Genomic DNA, 17,369 nt, shown 5'->3' with positions numbered 1-17,369 from the left:
GCGCGCAGCGCCGCCACCCGTCACCGCCGACCGTTGACCACAGACGAGACTGGTTCCAGATGCGCAGTCGGTACTGCGCATCGCGCCTCGCGCTGATTGGTCGAGCCGACTCGCGCCAGAAGACGAACCTCTGCGGAAATCGAACGTTAGCCGGCCCGGTTCTCGGAGCGTTCAGCTGACTCACGATTTTCACAACGCCGCCGGCTGGCTCATTAATTACATAGACTCGCCGTTTCTTTTATCAACGTCGGCGCGTATCATATTTTCTAATCGAAGACGACCCCTCGCCGCTTCCGTCTTACCTCTTGCTACAATCGAGAGGTTGCTTAACCTTACAATACGTTGCCGCAATTTTTCAGTCGCGTAATCCACATTTTTTGGTCGAAGAGTTTATGGTTTAGCTTAGAAATATTTATACTCTCGTGATTTTGCAGCTTTATGTTGTTACGTTAGAAAATTCGGGGGAGATGAGGCGAATCGATGTAGGGACCAGCTAACACGGTTTCGTCAAGGCCACGACCAACCGCGACGACGCGTTTTCTCCGACGGCGAGCTTGACGCTGATTGGTCGGATCAGCTCGTGCCAGAAGACGCACCTCCGCAGAAAACAAACATCGAGTGGCCCGATTCACGACATTAGGGCTGACTCACTTTCCCGATATCGCGGACAGGCTCCTTAATTACATCAGCTCACCGAGTTCTAGTATTTACGGAGTATCGTAACTTGTAATCGGGGATAACTTCTATTGTTTTTCGTCTTGCCACTCTCCTCGGTCCGATATCTTTTACTTATTTGCAATAACAAAGCGCCTTTCACATGTAAGTACCACACGCCTTAGGCTCTTGTATAATTGACGCGTTCAATTACCCTCGGATGTAAGCTGGACGATGATTGGTCGACTTGCTCCTAAAAAAGAAATTCGCGGAAAACAAACATGGTTCAGCTCGAGGCATTCTGAGCTGACTCACGAGTTCGTTGGTACTTCCTAATTACATCCGCTAGCGTTTCGATTTTCGTCACAACGAGAATATATCTTTGCAGTGATACGTATATTTAAGACTATGACTGAATGCCAGAGTAAAGATCTGTCTCCTCTATTTTTTTACGTAATTTTTTCCCTTCTCTTTCACCCTAAGCGAAACGATCTTGAACAGTCGTCTTAATTTCATCACGAATTTAATTTAACTTTAATACAGAATTCAACGTCCCGGGACTATTTTGGATACGCAGTAGTTCATCGGAGTAAACTAACGTACCTCGAATGTTGAGTGAAACATTCCGCAAGAAATGGCGACTGGTATTTATTCATTTAGGACGTCGTGAACATAAACGGCGTGTCAAAATGGCGGCTTTCAAATCTTGCCGGGATGCAGAAAGACCTGGTATATTTTCGTAAAAAGGTTCTACATCATCCGGGGAATTTAACCCGGCTTCTCGTACAGCATCCTTCTCGTTCGAGTCTATTGACTTGAACATGTTTTACCTTTGTTGTGTAGGCGAAATTAATACCTGATCTCAAAGAAAAACTGCCCAACGACGCGCGTCACGATTAGGTTTCTTGATTGCGCCGCCGTGATATGATAACACCGAAGTTAACAAAGAGCGTTGCACAATAGAAATAATGGAAATTAGTACCGAGTATTAAGACAGCGGTTGAATGCCAGTTAGTGATTAAAACCGACCATGTAATACCCTTCCACCGAGCACTGAATTTCCTCAATTAATTCCAACGCCGAGAATGCTTAATCGTCTATGTATTTTAATTAAATCGTTGATACAAACAAGAACTTGCGATAAGGAAGGTCATTCGCCAGACACTCATTTCGACAGGAGAATAATTCTTTTTTTTCTTTTTTTTCCCTGTAACTTTTAACTCCATCTCAATATTTATATGAAATTCAGATATAAGTGTCTGCGTAAATAAGATTAAACTTCTGTCGGTGCTTGAATATCGCTGATATTATTTTAACAGGCCCAGTTTTTAATTGGCGATAACGTTCTCGGGATTTTTCGTCAGTCGGGTCATTATGAAAGAAATCATTGAATGCTTGGCACTGCACGTTGCATGTGACGGTGCAACGATGTCACAATGCATTTGTACACCCACTTTGCAGGGAGTTCTCATTGGTATAGACTCGTTAGAGAGTACTCGAGGTAAACAACGATATTTGGACCGACTTGCTTTTCCTAGTGCGCACATTGCCAGGAAATAACAAGAGAATGAAAGAGAAGTGACGCAGTTAAAATGACTCCCATTTGAAAACAAGAACCGTCCCTCGACCGATCACCAGCAAAACACGCATCGAATAATTCGCACATGAGTGCGAGTGGACCCGTAGCCGTTAGAATCTCTTTAGATAATAATTATTCACCTTTATTAGTCATTCAATGCATCATTCATGTCGGAATTGACGGAGTAAATGTAAACCGGGGACTTAAGAGTTACACGTCTTACCACTTTATTTTACATGGATAAGAAAAGTCTAGTTACCTCTTTGAGTACGGAACCCTTTCGACATATGGGCGAAATTCATCAGTGCGTGCAAGCAATATTGAACCAAACGTCGGACGCCTTTAATAGCTGGAGGGTTAATAATGATTTTAGCGTCATTGGGTGCGATATTTTCGATTCCTTGTCGAGAATATCTACTGAATGTTTTAAACAGAATATCGAATTGGTGACTCGCCGACCTTGCGATAGAAGTGTGTTCATGCTAAGTGTGGAATAGTTTTAGGGCACGGCCGCGAGATGGCACCCTTTCTCGAGATATCGAAGAAACGGAGGGCTCACTCTGTTACCCTCTGTTACTCTTTGATTTACTTTTATTTATCATCACAAGTCTAACGAACTATCGCACGATTTTAAGAACAAGTATACTGTACGTTTTTAAAAAAGGTAAGGAGAGTTATTGAGTGTTTCTTTTAATTACTTAAATACTTGTGTCATTACAAATGAGAGAAATCTTTCATTCTGACTTCGAAAAACTCAGTGACAAACATTGCTCGGACAAATTGATACATTTTGGCAAATATATTTTCTGTTCATTTCAAATCGTGAAAAACTCTCATTGAGAACTGGTTTATCACCTTGTAGATGGTGGAGCTTAAAAAATTAGTAAAAATAGGTGTATATGGTGGAGTCGCTGCGAGTGCTGCTGGACTTTTTGTAATATACTCGTTGCAAAGAAAATTTCGTAAATCTGCCTCCTATCAAGAAGCTATGCAACATTTACGCAGTCATCCTCTTGCGATTCAAAAGCTTGGTGAACCAATAAAACAAAAAGGAAATGTCTCTATGGCACATCTAGATCCTGAAGATTCATGCAAAATAATAAAGGTTACGGTCCCTATCGCAGGACCCAAGGGAACTGGAAAATTACAGTATTACATTAAAATAATAAATGAAAACCTAGGTACATTTCTAGTTAACAAAGTAGAACTTGATCTTCCTAAACTTAATATGAAAGAAGTAATATTTGAAAATAAATAATCAAATTAATGAAAACAGGTTTATGGCTGAAAAAGCAAATTGAGATAATTAAACAAATTTTATAAATAAAAAAAATGTAATTTCAACCTTCCTTGGACTAAATAAGAATGAATAAGGGTGTCATTGTGTGTCTTATTTACATACAATTTATTTTATGCCGGCATCAACTACCTTGAATATATTAAGTTATAGGATTATGTAAAAATTATTGATTTAATGAAAAAGGAGTTGTGCTCTATGTGAGTACCATCCTGTATTATTGACATGTAAATAAAATGTTATCTAAATGTTTGCAATGGCATATCAGTGATTCCTTTTGGAACTTTTAAGCCACGTCTAATGTAGCCTAAGCCAGCTTGTATAATGTGAATCGCAGCTTCAACTGTTAAGTTAACAGCATGTTCATCTCCAATCCAAGGATTGACTTCCACTAAGTCTATAGCATTTAGTCTATTCGTTCTAAACATTTCTTCCATTATGTGAATGCCTTCTCTTAATGATAGACCACCCCTTACTAAAAAGAATTTTTCACGATAAAAATAAACTTGTTATTTTATTACATTTTAATACTAAAAAAGCAATTTTGGTTGTTAACATTATTAATTGTTAAAAGTATACCTGGTGTGCCTGTACACGGAGCCTCTAGAGGATCAAGAGAATCTATGTCAAAGCTCACGTGTAGAGATTTTATGCCATTTGGGTCAATGCGGTTTAATGCCATTTCAATCACATCATGGATACCTGAAAAAAATATTACCAATACTAAGTCTGTAACATTTCCTTAAAATCTGATAAAGTACCATATCTTTCGACATCTTCCATTCCATAAGCTGTGATTCCAAATTTCTCTATTACTAGTTTCTCGTAACGATCAACGGATCTCAAACCAACATATGCTATGTTTCTTATTGACAACCTGAAACATTTTTATTAACAGGTATTGAGTAGAAAAGATCTTTCGTATTAATGTATCTACTCACATAGGTTGCTGCCAATCCATTCCAGGTATATGTGGCCAGTAATCTGACAGTTCCGATGTAAGAAGTGCTACAGGCATGCCATGTACATTGCCACTTTCGCTAGTTTTATTGGTATTCAAATCTGCATGTGCATCTATCCATAAAACAGCCACTTCTTCCTTAGCCTTTAATAAAATTTTTGTAATTTTTGGTAATTAATTATTTTAAGATAAGATATCAAGCATACCTTGACGTGGCCATCGATACTTCCAATTCCTAAACTGTGATCTCCGCCAAGAGTTACAACTTGCCGACCATCTTTTAGAACTTTCTGAACCATTTCGGATAAACTCTTAGTACAACTTGCTACTTCACTTAAGTGTGACATATTGTCTATGCTACCTGTAGTATTCACTTCATACGTAATATCTCCATAATCTTTTACATCGAGCCCTAAAAGTGAAAAGTAGTCCTTGCATAAATGGCATCGAAAGTACTTACACAGGAATGTCAAATACATTATCGATTATGGCTAAGGTTTTTACCTAAACCTTCTAATTCTTTAATGAGACCAGCTTTTCGAATAGCTTCAGGTCCTCGAGCAACACCCTCCTTTTTCTACAAAATAAAATATAAGGCCGACGTGATAAAATATTCTTAGTTGTGAGTTAATTTTAAATAATTTTTAAGTCACCTGTCCTTTTTCAAATGGTACACCCACAATCCCAACTTTTCCGTAATTTCGTTTCCCAATGTTATTAACAACATAACGTAATTTCGATAACATTTCGTCAATCTTTTATAGCCTACTAGCCGAATTGATGTTCAGCCAAGAACGACGTTAAAGGCTTGCTATACTTTGAATGACCTCTTGCCCTCCAACCGATATGACAGATATGTCTTCACATGAGAATTGTATTATCTCACACTGTATGTATGACTAACAGCACATAGATTAAAAAATTCAGGTTATATTTTAAACAAGTATTTCTATTAGTCATGGTATGTTTATAGGTCCATGTGTATAGACAAGTAAAAGTAAAGTCCTGTAAGTTTCTAACATTTTATATCACCTGATACACAACGTACAACGTTTTACTTTTATCCCTGATCTCTAATACAATAGAATTACACAACTCCAACTAATGATTTTTAATAGATAATCGCAGATAAACTTTATACACCCTAAACTTCAAATTACATCCAATCTGAAGCAATAAACTGTTATTATTAATACGGCGCAATATGTATTTAGGATGTACACATTATTTCAGGTAGACATCCTTTATTGCTCATTAATTCTCGATTAGTTGATAGTTGCATAACAGTTATAAATGTACAATATGTTCGCCATTGCACGATCTGTATCGTGATCACGTAGATATCAAATTCGATACTTTGTAGGTATTTTGTCTGATGTTCGATATAATTACTTAGGTCCAAGCATTTGTTCAGGTTTTACCCACTGATCAAATTGTTCGGAAGTGACACCATTTTTAATAGCGGACTCTTTTAAAGTTAGCTTTTCTTTATGAGCTTGTTTAGCTATCTTTGCAGCCTGTAACGATTTAAAATAACGTTATTTTTCTTATACCTCCTCACATAAAACTGAATAATTATAGTTTCTATATCTGTTTACCTTATCATATCCAATATGAGGATTGAGGGCAGTGACTAGCATCAAACTTTCAGTCATAATTTTCTTGATATTGTCAATATTGGGTTCGATGCCAGAGACGCAGTTCTTTGTAAATGCCACTGCAGCATCTCCTAAAAGTCTTGTCGATCTCAATGTGTTTGCCACAATAACAGGCTTGAAGACATTGAGCTCAAAATGTCCATTACTGCCTCCAACAGTTGTGGCAACATTGTTTCCCATAACTTGAGCACACACCATAGTAATTGCTTCACATTGAGTTGGGTTCACCTTACCAGGCATAATTGAACTTCCGGGTTCATTTTCTGGGAGTGACAACTCACCCAATCCACAGCGTGGTCCACTTCCAAGGAAACGAATATCATTGGCAATCTGAAACCAATAATATTTTCTTAATATTAACCATGTTATTAATTCATAAAAAATAAGTTTCATCGTTAAATACCCACTTTCATAATTGAAACAGCTACTGTATTAAGAGCACCATGTACTTCGACCATGGCATCGTGCGCAGCTAAAGCTTCAAATTTGTTAGGCGCTGTAATAAATGGGTATCCTGTTAAACTTGCAATCTTTGCTGCAGTCTTTTCGGCAAATCCTTTTCTTGTATTCAAACCAGTTCCTACTGCAGTACCACCAAGAGCAAGCATGTATAATCTTGGCAAAGTTGCTTGCACTCTCTGAATTCCAAACTCAATCTGTGTAGCATATCCTAAAATAACGGAACGACCTCAATGAAGTATAAAATATGTACTTACAAAAGAAGAACCTCTTCCAATAATCTTTGTAACAGTACTCACCAGAGAATTCTTGTCCTAATGTTAGAGGAACTGCATCCTGTGTATGCGTTCTGCCAATTTTTATTATATTTTTCCATTCCTCAGCCTTTTTGTGTAGAGCTTGATGTAACTGTTTCAAGCCAGGAAGCAACACCTTGTTAATTTCTAATGCTACCGATATGTGCATCGCAGTGGGAAACGTATCATTAGAACTCTGTGACATATTCACGTGATCATTAGGGTGCACTGGTTTCTTTGAACCAAGCTCTCCACCCAATAATTCAATAGCACGATTTGCAATAACCTTGTAAAGAAAAACATAAATAACATTATTAGACTTAAGGGAATGTTGCATTTTTTAAATTACAAGATGCAGTAAAACACTGACCTCGTTTGTATTCATATTGGACTGAGTACCAGACCCAGTTTGCCAAATCACAAGTGGGAAGTGATCGTTATAGAGTTTGCCACTGATAACGTCATCAGCAGCTCTACTGATAGCATCGGCAATTTTGGGATCTAATCCATATTCCTTATTCACTTCGGCTGCGGCCTTTTTCAGTATTCCCATAGCGACTATAACTCCAAACTAAATAATGAACAATTTACTTTCAAAAGTGGCATGTCTTACACGTTCCATTAAGATAACTCGTTATTATAAAAATGACTTTCTCTTACAGGCATTCGCTCGAAGCTATCTCCTATGGGAAAATTCATTACAGATCTGACAGTCTGTGCACCGTAATATTTATCTTTTGGTACCTTCATTTCTCCAAATGTATCACTTTCAATTCGAAATCCTTTATCACTCTCCTGCAACAAATCATGTTTATGTACATTACAGCAGAAAATAATGTTATATTTGTCAAGGTGCAAAGTAAAATATATAGTACAAACCATCGTACGATTAGTACAGACGTATGAAAAATGTTGAAGCTATTTACTACTCTGCAGCAGAATCTCAACTGAGTTGAATTGAAAGAGGGGGGAGCCTATTAAATCGCAGTACCAGATAAGACTTAAATAAACTGTTATGTAAAGCCATATACCGGTTTGCCCAACCAGTGAAGAAAAAAGTGAAAGTATTTCAGAGATTCCTGGTATTCATTGAGTGTATCAAAATGCTATTTACAATGAGTTAAAATGAATTCCTCTGGTTATCACAAATATCTCATATAATTCATATGATACAATTCAGCCCCATTTAAATATTATATATTTCTTCCTAGCTGTAAAACTTTTTACCTCACAAGTTCCTTGATATCCGGAACAAGTTCCATACATTTTGAAAGTATTTTAAATTTGTTAAAAACACTTTTAAACGACACTGCAATGAATGACGAGCTCAGGCCACTGAATATCACTTGTTTATCTCAATAAGCTTTTGTTACGATAACTGGGTAACCATAATAGAAATGTATACGTAAAACTTACATAAAGTATGTTTACCATAATACAAAAGATAAAGTACATCTCTGAAAATTAAATCCAAAGATAGCGTGTTCAAAATAAATTTTGGCTTGACTTCTTAATCAACACACTCATAAATTATTTAAGGACATACAAAGTTAATTTTTAGTAGGGAATGATTAAAAAATTAAAAGGGAACTGATTTCTTAATTACATAATATTTATTGTATCTTCTAATTACCATGACATAAACAAAGATTAATAATGTCTGTTTAAAAATTAGGATTACTAAGGGAACTTAAAATTACTCATAACACTAGATGGACAAGGGCTATTTGTGCAAGGCGAAATTACATATTTTTGTATATTCAACATACATTACATAGAAAATAGTCTTAGTAATTTAGTTAAGTTATATTTCTTTTATATATGCACCGTTACAAAAAGTATAATATATATATGCGGTAATTAAATTTGACTAATTATTAAATGCAATCTGCAGATATTTAAAGCCAATGAACAGACTATTGATCATAAAAAAGATATCTACGTCCCTTCTGTCGACACAAGTCAGTTTCTAAACACATTTTTTAAAATCAAAGAACTAATGCAAATTCTCTCTACTTTCGCAGGTTCTATTTTGGGCATATCACTGGTTACATAAAAGGAAAAGAAGTACTAAAACGTCAATTAATCGGTGAAATGTTAAACATTACAGATTACTGAGCAGTTCGATTTTTCTACCATATCTACGGACGTTTTTTTAGCTTAGAATACTCTAAATATATTTACCTGACTAGCGTTACGAGTTACGGTGCAAGGCCCAGGCATTTTTACAACTAAAAGGCCGGTAACTTCTTTTAGCGAACGAACGCCGCAAACTTGGATATTGCATCTTAAGACATTCAGTGCCATTTTGCGTATTCCTATTACAATTATCGAAAAACTTGTTAAAACCCTTCAAATACTTTTCAAACTAAATATACCCGTGTTAAAATTGAAGGTCTGCTCCTGCAGACGTGCGGTTACGGCGGTTAGGTCATTGAATGTTCAATATTATAGATTTACGATACCGTGATGCAGGATTACAACTTAAAGGCGATTCTTCACATCAGCGAACTGTTAGCGCCATCATCACATTTGTCTCCCGCGCCATTTGCATAGGTTTATGTTGTCTTTACATTCAAGAGATTTGTCCGGATCACTTCAACCAATCAGAAGTGACTTCAATGGGTGAGTTCAAAAACCATGAATTTGCTGTAATAAGTCCATCAGAATTCCAATTTTCATTGTTTTTAATATCGGTTTATAAGCAATGATATGAAATATGGGCTTGATATGATATGTATATTCTGTAGAATGGAAAGTTCGGCTTTCCGTGATAACCGATTAAATTCGTAAAGGGATTCCATCATATTGATTTCCTGAATGTACCCGCTATTTCACTTTATACGTGTATGTATGGACATTACGTGTGCGACGTCGCATATCTCTTATTGTAGTTCTTAAAAGAACTCAGAATGTCGGCGGTATCTACAATAGTGGTAGGAACAGTTACCTGTGTAACATTGATTACCGTTTACTACGTTCATTACAAACAGAGTTACGACAGGTAAAAAAGGTGAAATCTCTATTTTCTTGGAGGTTATTTTCTTATGGATGTTAATTTCCAGGGACCAAATTCATGTTGGTGTAATTCGAGATATCGAACGGCAGGAACGCCGAAAAGCAGAAAACGTGCGTCTTCTTCAAGAACAGGCTGGATTAACCGATAAATTACGCCACAAGTAGTAGCCTAAAACGGAGAAGAATGTACTAGAATTATTGTAACTTTTACGGATTCGTTTTAGTTAAATAAAGCATGGTGTTTACGATGTTTTAAGGAACTTGTATACAGTGTATGGACCGGAAGTAGTGTTATACGGATTGTGAATTTCGTTCTTATGAATCGCTTAGGAGTATTGCTTGTTTGAGATTCCTTGATGTTAGAGAGAATTGGACCACAAATTAAAAAGCAGTAATTGCGTTACCTACTATGGCGTCTGATGAATCCGAAAGGGATCAACCGGGCAAGTTATCTATTTAACATTTTTCATTTTTAACATTATACAACATGTTTTGTCATAACTATGAAGATATTTTGTTACATTCAAATAGTTAGATTATGGTATGTTGAAGAAATCAGCGACGTTGTTTTTAACAATTTATAGATTTGACCATCATAGAGGAAAGTCTCATGAGTTTCGAGAAGCTTGATCGAGCGTCGCCGGACTTATGGCCGGAACAAAGTAAGTTCATCTTTGACCACTTATATAATATGATGAATTAAAAATTTTATTTTATATCAGTGCATGATGAAGTTCCAGGTGTGAACGAATTTGTGGCTCAGAATTCACCTCAAATTGACTCGCCTTCGTGGACTCTAAACCTTACAGCTGATGACATTAATCAATTACACCGTAAGTTCCTCAAATATATTACGGTAAAAAGGACGGTATCTTTAAAATTGTTAGTATACTTTTGATATTCTTCTATTTCAGAATTGGGCAACTTATCGATGACTGGTTTAATTGCGGAAGTTAAGAAGTTGCACGATATGGCCTATCAGCTTGGACTGGAAGAAGCGAAAGAGATGACACGAGGCAAATACTTAAATATATTCAAACACAAGTAAATTTTACTTAACTGTATATGGATTAAAATTTAATGATATAGGCTTTTATAAAAAATATATTTTTTATAAGTACAAATATTATCACAAAGAATATTCTTTCGTGTATCATAGATTAACCTATATCTCTTATGTAACTACCTAAATACGTACAGGAGAAATAGTACTGTTCCCAGCAAATTGATACCTTTTCTCGTTCCACTCTATAGCAGTTTCTATGATTCCAGAACCTTTAATAAAATCTACCGCAACAATGTTAGCTGAATGTTGCCACTGAGTACTATACCAGGTTGTAATATTAATGTTGATTTCTTCTGCCATTTTTCGTAAACCTCCCAAGCGATCTAATATTACATCCCAAGTGTTCGGCGTCAGTTCAGCCATTGCCGATCTGGGTACAGTATTTATAAATCTAGAATTTAACAGTCTAAAGATAAATAATTTCTTTGTGACAGCGATTCAACCATGATTAGTGTACATGTTTCTTTCATCTTATTATCGTTACCTTAGAGCACGAGCTTCGATTTTGTTAAGGTGTGCATATAAATCTCCAACCGTTCTAACGTTACCCCACTGATGCGTTACACAGGTCCAGACACTATTTCTTGTTGCGACTATGGCTTGCAAATCGTAACCAATTATAAGTTTCCTTCCAGAAGACCAAATTTTGTCTAAATTACTGGACCATCCGTAACTTTTGGGTATAATGTATTCATCCAATTCTTTTTCCAGGTAATTAACAAGTTTATGATGAATGGATAGATTTTTTCCAAAGCCTGCGATCCAGAGACGATTAATTACATTATTCGCCAAATCTTTGTATCCAATAAATATATCAATGTCTAGAACAGTGGTGTTCTTCAGCTATTAAAAAGAGATTGCGAATTTAATAAGAGAAATTAATACATATTACCAGTTTACCTATAGGGAATTCGTGAATGTCAAATATCACGATTTCTTGTGTATTTGCGAGAAATGTTTTAACATCATTTATGACTGTTTGCAGTGGGCGAATCTGAACAAATCCATGATTGCCCCACCAAAGCTCTTCGGTGTTCGGATAATGGCCTACCCTGATGTCGAGGTACCTCACACCATAGATAAGCTGAGAGAGAATGTCCTCATCCTATGACGTAACTGATAATTATTAAGTAGAATCCATTCCGTCATAGCCAGATGACTGATAATTATTAAAAGAATCCATTCCGTCATAGCCAGATGACTAAATCCCAAATTACAATCGACCCAATTATTATGAATAATTGCTTCCGTAAAGGTATTTCAATTAATGTATCATTACCTGCGTAATAACATACTTGGTGACTAAAGTGTCATATATTGACCCAGGTATTTTTGAATAAGCTACGGAATCATGAGTTCCAGGCAAAAAAACATCTCTTATCCTTAGAGGTCCCAAAAAGTGTCTCCTATCGTGCATCCAATTTGGACGAGTCTTCAAACAATTTGTTTTTTTAATAATCCCATTTCGCAACCAGGCCACGTAATGCGCTAAAACATGTACACGGATCAGCATAATATGATACACTCGCGGTGTATAATCTATAATATAGGGTATAAATGGTTAAATAATATAAGAAATTAGGAACGTACTTAAGCACTGTTGCTGGAAAGTCAGATTTTCCGTGGGCATGAAATCCGCCTCAATCCTGGTCTTTTGAATGCCGTTTCGAGTCTTCGGAGTATACGTCCAGAGGGGTTGCACATTTTCCGAAGGATCACTAGCAAAAAGGGCAATTACATCGCCCGAACGAAAATTCGGATTGCGCCAATAAACCTCGATCTGGCGGACTTCATTAGAAGATACTACTGGTGAGATTATAAGTCCAACGTGAGCTTCTTCAAAATCTGCAATTTAATCAGGGTAACTCATTCACAATTCACAGCGTATAATATGTACAAATGACTCACGATCTAATGAATACAATTAAGTTATCGCAGACTTACCGTAATCGGCGCTTTCCACCGACCTTGATAGCGAGTCCTTTACAAGAAAGAGAATAATTGTAATTGAAAATAAGTTTGGTCCTGGTCTCATCGCATACCCGAGTGCGTGTTTTAACATCTTGGGACGTCGCAGGCCTCTCTGTTATCTGTTATCATCACTTGTTAATAGTTAATCATTCGGCAGGAATGGATGTGGATAACTAGACGATGTCTGCATACGTTACCGAAGATAAGGCGAAATGTTGGATTAAAAGCTCGTAAATGGTCTTTAGGACCCGTTTGAACGTTGCTTCCACCTAGCAATAAATCCTTTGTCGGCCGAGGATGACATTAAGATTTTCCCGACTCATTAAATGGAGAACGAGCCAAGCCGTGTATTCTTCATCCTAATGGCACCTTACGACTCCGAACCAGAAGGATCCTCCGCTTTCTTCCCGTCCTGAATAACACATCTCCGTTTCTAAGACCGACCTAATGTGCGGAAATATATCTCACATCGAAACCGTGAATCCGATGTACTAAGTTAACCGAAAGAAAATTCTATGCACCTAATGCACGGACATTGCATCCGGTACCTCGAACTCGAGTGCACGTCCGACAATGGCATACGATCCAGATATCCCTCTTGTATCGTTAATCGGTAATCAAACTCGCTAACCAGATCCGGCAGATCTGAATTACGCGTTTTTTATTCAGATATCACGTATACGAGCGAACGTGGCCAGAGAAATATTTACGAGCCACGTGGTTAGTTAACCGCTGCCTCAGTTACTTCCGCGATAACTGCCGTCAAACCTGTATCAGATAAATGAATTGGAGTCCAATGTCATCTCTAAAAGTCCCCTTTGATATGCCCTAGCCGAATGCGTAAACAAATGATATGTACCTACGATTTACCTATGGAGGGTCGCCTACTGCTCCAAACAATGAAATCGTTCCTGACAGTTTTCAACGGGTCCGACACTTCCTGGAAGTGAAAGTTACGCATCGGAAGTCGTGTAATATCTGTACTCGAGGCCACTTTCTCTCTCATTAACGTGAATCTTTGCTGACGCACTTATTTTTTACTAACCCACGCGCAATACTCCTACTTCCTTTAACCGCGTCACTAAAAACCTCCACTTTCGATCAACTATATCCTCATTGTTTTTCCTCAATTTCTAAAATGTCCGACTTTGTATTACATCTTGTACTTTCCCAGACATTGTTTAAAAGCCGTTTATTTACCGTGTTTACCTATCAGCGCGTCGTTGTCACCGTTGATGCAATGTGGTGTAAATAGACATTGCAAATTCATGTTCCAGGATTGCCAGTAATGCGTAACGCGAACAAAACAAGGGGCGTTGTGAACAAGTGTTTTACGATTGTATGATTCGTATCTGCTCCCAGGGGGGAAAATAGGAAAATCCGCAAGGCAAGGTCTTATCGAAAGATCGGTACCAATTGTTGCGCGATATGAAAGAGTAATTCTATATATATATAATACGTCAAAACATTTATAACGAGTTTTTCCAAACTAGGTGCACCGATTAATTCGAAACTTTAACACGTGATTATACAGGCCCGAAGGAAGAATGCGATGCTTATGAAATTTCATGTTTAAAAAAAAAAATGTTTTTGTTTGGTTCTTGGCCGAGATATACGTTTTTTTTCGAAAAATGAAATTTCATGTTCTTCCTTAGGGCTTTCATAATCTCGCTGCATTTGGAGAAAAGTTTTATTAATATTCCGTCTTTCTGGTACGTACGTATGACACTTTCATATCACCTTAAGGGCGCCGCAGCGTTAAGCGAGGACAATTAATTCGGAAACTTATCGACCTCTTGCCCGTCGGCCGTAATTCCTCCGCGTGCAAGTTTTTTCTGAAGAGGTCGGAAGGTCTCCCCAGCTACGCGATTTATATCAGGTGCACGTATTGAATCGTGAATTCCTGCCTTCTATTCCACGTGCACTAAGTTGCAGAACGGCAGTTGGGAGGTAATGATTCATGCACGGGAAGTGCGGAGAAAAAGAGAGAAAAAAAAAAAATCCCGGAGGCCAATTAGTCCCGCTAAGGAGACAAAAAAGGTGGCACTAACGCTTCCGACCGTCAAACGGGTCGACGCGTGACAATAAACATCCATTGTTAACGCGATCATCGAGACCCACCGCCGATTTTGCAGAACCCCCGACACCACGGTGGAATATATCTCGGTTTCATGTTCGCATAATGTAGAGCGGTGAATTTTCCCTCTAAATTTAGCGGGCCCGAAACTAACTTGGAATTTCGGGCACGTATCCTCGGCTTTGTTTCCCGTTGGATTGTGTCCCGTGTGTCCAATCTTCCGCCCGGGTATTAAAGGACCGTGTTTAATTTGTTCGCCTCGTTTCCCACCTGTCCACGGTGCGCCTTTATCCAGGCCTCGATTTCACTCTCTTTAACAAACGCGTTTATTACCTTGCAACGACCCCGGTTATGTCGTTTCTACGAGTCGTTGCAACGTAGTTATGTAGGTTGATCCACGACCTATACTTTCAGGATAAACAACTTTTTCTCTCAATACATTAATTATATTCAGGTACGACGCATACCTTGAATATCTACATACGGATGTACCGTGTGAAACGCATCCGTTAGAATGATCCACGCTAGAGACCGAGATCTATATTTTTATTACCACTGGGTCGAGGCAATCGTGTGACTCCATGTATTGAATAGTTAAAAGTCGCACTTAGGTTTCGACGTAATACTTATTAACGCACTAAACTTGTCTGGAACAGATCGGTCGAATTTCCATATCAGCCTGTGCGTACCATCTAGCAAGTCGGTGACCCGTCCGCACTTATCGCGTTAAAAAGCGGCGCAAATTCACTTTTCTTTTGTTTCTTTTCCTGTACTGCAGAGATCCAAGGCTGCTTATGGACGAGTTAATGAAAATTTAATTGGGGTTCCCTTACCGACAAGCGGACTTCTCGTTGCTGGCCTCTGCGAAACTACTGGGCTAAGCCGCGCGGAGTGGTGTCTCATAAAGCTGCCGTTTTCTCCGCTAATTCTCTATGTTTACTAGTTCAATTACGTAAAACCTTCATGCCGTCGATCGGTATCTCCGTAAGTTCCCAGCTGGAATCGAAACCACCATTCCCGTTTAAATTCGCACCGGATATAAGAAAGAAAAAAATAAGAAAAGAACAAAAAAAGCGGGGACTCAGATTTTAAGCTCCCGATGCCTATCGCATTGTTTTCCAAAAGATAACCCTTAGATCCTGAAATCGAGTCGAATACTCGATTGGGCAGCATCACTTGCCGCGATCTCCTCATTCGAGAGATAAATAAGAGATGATACATTTAATCGTTCGCAATAATATATACGTGTCCGTTATCGCGCGAATTTCGCGTACTCGGCATTGAAATGTTAAAACGCCTGAAGAATGTCCTTACAAGTCGTGGCTACGATTTAGAATTATTCTGGCTTATCTCTGTACAACGTACGATAACGATGTAACGCCTTACCGGTTATCGTAACGATTATGCGAACATATAAATATAATCTTTGTGCACCGTGCGATAACTCCGTGAAACCTCAACGTTAATCTATGTAATGCGTCCGAAATTATCATTCTAAGCTGTACTTTCAAGCGCGATTAAAATTCTTTTTTTTTTTTAATTTCCCGATTTTAATTCCCTGACGATTTTGTCTGGTTTTTTTTTCCAATATTAATTGACGTACTGTAACGTACTCACACTGTTCTACGCATCGCGTTTAATAAAGTAAAGGAACGAAAGAAAAGTCACTTTTAGAGCAAGTCCGAAACTTTGGCCGATATTTTCATTTTCTTTCTTTCAGGAGTTATTTCGGTCGTCAACCTTCGCTCCAATAGTAGAAACGTCTCCACCGCTATGAGTTATGATGTTTTGTCTCCCGACCGCTGGAGTATGCATGCCATTATGTAAATGAAAAAGGACTACACGGTTCTCGCCTCGTGTCGAAGAATCTTTGCGAATTTCGCCCGCGCAATCGACCTCGCGGATCAGGATCCTCGAGCGTTCGAGGTCGAATTAAAGAAAGAAAAAAAAAAAGGAAAAAAAACGGATGAGGACTATGACAAGAAAAATTCGGCAAAAGTTCCTCTTCGAACTCTCCGCGATAATCTGCGCCGATAACAATTCAATTGGTCTCACCTCGCCGTTATTGGCAGTCGAAATGGCAAGCGAATAGTCCCACGAGCCACTTAACGAGGTAGATACCCTCGCCATTACCGTCATTCCCTGGCAAATATGTCCGGGAATTAATGCAAAAAAAAATCCCGAAGGCCCGTCACGCTGTCAGAGAACCTAACCAGCGTCGGATGTGATTGATATCTAATCTGCGAGGCACTTATCGGACACAGGAGATCAAAAATCGGAGGGGCCATTGTCAGGGAAATTCGGCGGTCCTGGAGGGACCCCCTCTCTAAGCC

General features: G+C 38.2%; 5 protein-coding genes and 1 long non-coding RNA gene across 10 annotated transcripts; 3 read left to right on the top strand and 3 right to left on the bottom strand.

The window, feature by feature from the left end:
* The first annotated feature begins 103 nt into the window (after positions 1-103).
* LOC105702002 lies at positions 104-3,782 on the top strand. The gene is made up of 3 exons (XR_001104266.1): positions 104-819; positions 1,198-2,897; positions 3,096-3,782. It is a non-coding gene; the product is annotated as an uncharacterized LOC105702002 (long non-coding RNA).
* Positions 3,620-5,430, bottom strand: LOC105702000 (arginase, hepatic). Its single transcript, XM_012429181.2, has 7 exons — positions 5,145-5,430; positions 4,996-5,068; positions 4,698-4,903; positions 4,472-4,635; positions 4,292-4,407; positions 4,110-4,232; positions 3,620-4,005 (listed from the first exon to the last, which is right to left on the bottom strand). Exons 1-7 carry the CDS (start codon positions 5,235-5,237, stop codon positions 3,770-3,772), a joined length of 1,011 nt encoding a protein of 336 aa, XP_012284604.1. The 5' UTR covers positions 5,238-5,430; the 3' UTR covers positions 3,620-3,769.
* Positions 5,431-5,499: 69 nt separating this feature from the next.
* Positions 5,500-9,351, bottom strand: LOC105701999 (fumarate hydratase, mitochondrial). Of its 2 annotated transcripts, none has more exons than XM_012429179.2 (7): positions 9,089-9,351; positions 7,565-7,699; positions 7,275-7,475; positions 6,908-7,190; positions 6,557-6,819; positions 6,090-6,479; positions 5,500-6,008 (listed from the first exon to the last, which is right to left on the bottom strand). In XM_012429179.2, the coding sequence occupies exons 1-7, from the start codon at positions 9,209-9,211 to the stop codon at positions 5,880-5,882; spliced, it is 1,524 nt and encodes a 507-aa protein (XP_012284602.1). In that variant the 5' UTR covers positions 9,212-9,351; the 3' UTR covers positions 5,500-5,879. The 2 variants fall into 2 exon arrangements, with proteins under 2 accessions (XP_012284602.1, XP_012284603.1); XM_012429180.2 differs by lacking the exon at positions 9,089-9,351 and adding an exon at positions 7,784-7,884.
* A 385-nt stretch (positions 9,352-9,736) lies between these two features.
* Positions 9,737-10,178, top strand: LOC105701996 (protein PET117 homolog, mitochondrial). The gene is made up of 2 exons (XM_012429172.2): positions 9,737-9,908; positions 9,970-10,178. Exons 1-2 carry the CDS (start codon positions 9,817-9,819, stop codon positions 10,085-10,087), a joined length of 210 nt encoding a protein of 69 aa, XP_012284595.1. The 5' UTR covers positions 9,737-9,816; the 3' UTR covers positions 10,088-10,178.
* Positions 10,179-10,241: 63 nt separating this feature from the next.
* On the top strand, positions 10,242-11,061 carry LOC105701995 (protein lin-52 homolog). Of its 3 annotated transcripts, none has more exons than XM_012429171.1 (4): positions 10,242-10,365; positions 10,507-10,584; positions 10,663-10,755; positions 10,837-11,061. In XM_012429171.1, the coding sequence occupies exons 1-4, from the start codon at positions 10,332-10,334 to the stop codon at positions 10,968-10,970; spliced, it is 339 nt and encodes a 112-aa protein (XP_012284594.1). In that variant the 5' UTR covers positions 10,242-10,331; the 3' UTR covers positions 10,971-11,061. The 3 variants fall into 3 exon arrangements, with proteins under 3 accessions (XP_012284594.1, XP_012284593.1, XP_012284592.1); XM_012429170.1 differs by having other exon boundaries at positions 10,657-10,755; XM_012429169.1 differs by having other exon boundaries at positions 10,645-10,755.
* LOC105701994 (PI-PLC X domain-containing protein 1) lies at positions 11,009-17,270 on the bottom strand. Of its 2 annotated transcripts, XM_012429167.2 has the most exons (7): positions 13,157-17,270; positions 12,933-13,078; positions 12,579-12,833; positions 12,268-12,476; positions 11,889-12,093; positions 11,473-11,743; positions 11,009-11,394 (listed from the first exon to the last, which is right to left on the bottom strand). In XM_012429167.2, the coding sequence occupies exons 2-7, from the start codon at positions 13,048-13,050 to the stop codon at positions 11,109-11,111; spliced, it is 1,344 nt and encodes a 447-aa protein (XP_012284590.1). In that variant the 5' UTR covers positions 13,051-13,078; positions 13,157-17,270; the 3' UTR covers positions 11,009-11,108. The 2 variants fall into 2 exon arrangements, with proteins under 2 accessions (XP_012284590.1, XP_012284591.1); XM_012429168.2 differs by having other exon boundaries at positions 11,009-11,379; positions 12,933-17,270.
* Positions 17,271-17,369: the final 99 nt, after the last annotated feature.

The sequence above is a fragment of the Orussus abietinus genome, unplaced genomic scaffold (assembly GCF_000612105.2).
Source record: "Orussus abietinus isolate OABI.00-Male unplaced genomic scaffold, Oabi_2.0 scaffold22, whole genome shotgun sequence".
Taxonomy (NCBI): Eukaryota; Metazoa; Arthropoda; class Insecta; order Hymenoptera; family Orussidae; genus Orussus; species Orussus abietinus.
This window is presented reverse-complemented; position numbering and strand designations above follow the sequence as displayed.

Excerpts from the sequence above, each read along its gene's own strand:
- LOC105702000 (XM_012429181.2), bottom strand. The coding sequence starts at position 5,237 with ATGTTATCGAAATTACGTTATGTTGTTAATAACATTGGGAAACGAAAT. Across the intron at positions 5,069-5,144 it reads TACCATTTGAAAAAGGACAG|AAAAAGGAGGGTGTTGCTCG; the intron begins GTGACTTAAAAA and ends TTTATTTTGTAG. Across the intron at positions 4,904-4,995 it reads TAAAGAATTAGAAGGTTTAG|GGCTCGATGTAAAAGATTAT; the intron begins GTAAAAACCTTA and ends TTTCACTTTTAG.
- LOC105701999 (XM_012429179.2), bottom strand. The coding sequence starts at position 9,211 with ATGGCACTGAATGTCTTAAGATGCAATATCCAAGTTTGCGGCGTTCGT. Across the intron at positions 7,700-9,088 it reads TAACTCGTAACGCTAGTCAG|GAGAGTGATAAAGGATTTCG; the intron begins GTAAATATATTT and ends GATTTGTTGCAG. Across the intron at positions 6,820-6,907 it reads ATTAGGACAAGAATTCTCTG|GATATGCTACACAGATTGAG; the intron begins GTGAGTACTGTT and ends CCGTTATTTTAG.
- LOC105701996 (XM_012429172.2), top strand. The coding sequence starts at position 9,817 with ATGTCGGCGGTATCTACAATAGTGGTAGGAACAGTTACCTGTGTAACA. Across the intron at positions 9,909-9,969 it reads TACAAACAGAGTTACGACAG|GGACCAAATTCATGTTGGTG; the intron begins GTAAAAAAGGTG and ends GTTAATTTCCAG.
- LOC105701995 (XM_012429169.1), top strand. The coding sequence starts at position 10,332 with ATGGCGTCTGATGAATCCGAAAGGGATCAACCGG. Across the intron at positions 10,366-10,506 it reads ATCCGAAAGGGATCAACCGG|ATTTGACCATCATAGAGGAA; the intron begins GCAAGTTATCTA and ends AACAATTTATAG. Across the intron at positions 10,756-10,836 it reads TGACATTAATCAATTACACC|AATTGGGCAACTTATCGATG; the intron begins GTAAGTTCCTCA and ends CTTCTATTTCAG.
- LOC105701994 (XM_012429167.2), bottom strand. The coding sequence starts at position 13,050 with ATGTTAAAACACGCACTCGGGTATGCGATGAGACCAGGACCAAACTTA. Across the intron at positions 11,744-11,888 it reads CATTCACGAATTCCCTATAG|GCTTTGGAAAAAATCTATCC; the intron begins GTAAACTGGTAA and ends TCTGGATCGCAG. Across the intron at positions 11,395-11,472 it reads ATCGAAGCTCGTGCTCTAAG|ACTGTTAAATTCTAGATTTA; the intron begins GTAACGATAATA and ends ATTTATCTTTAG.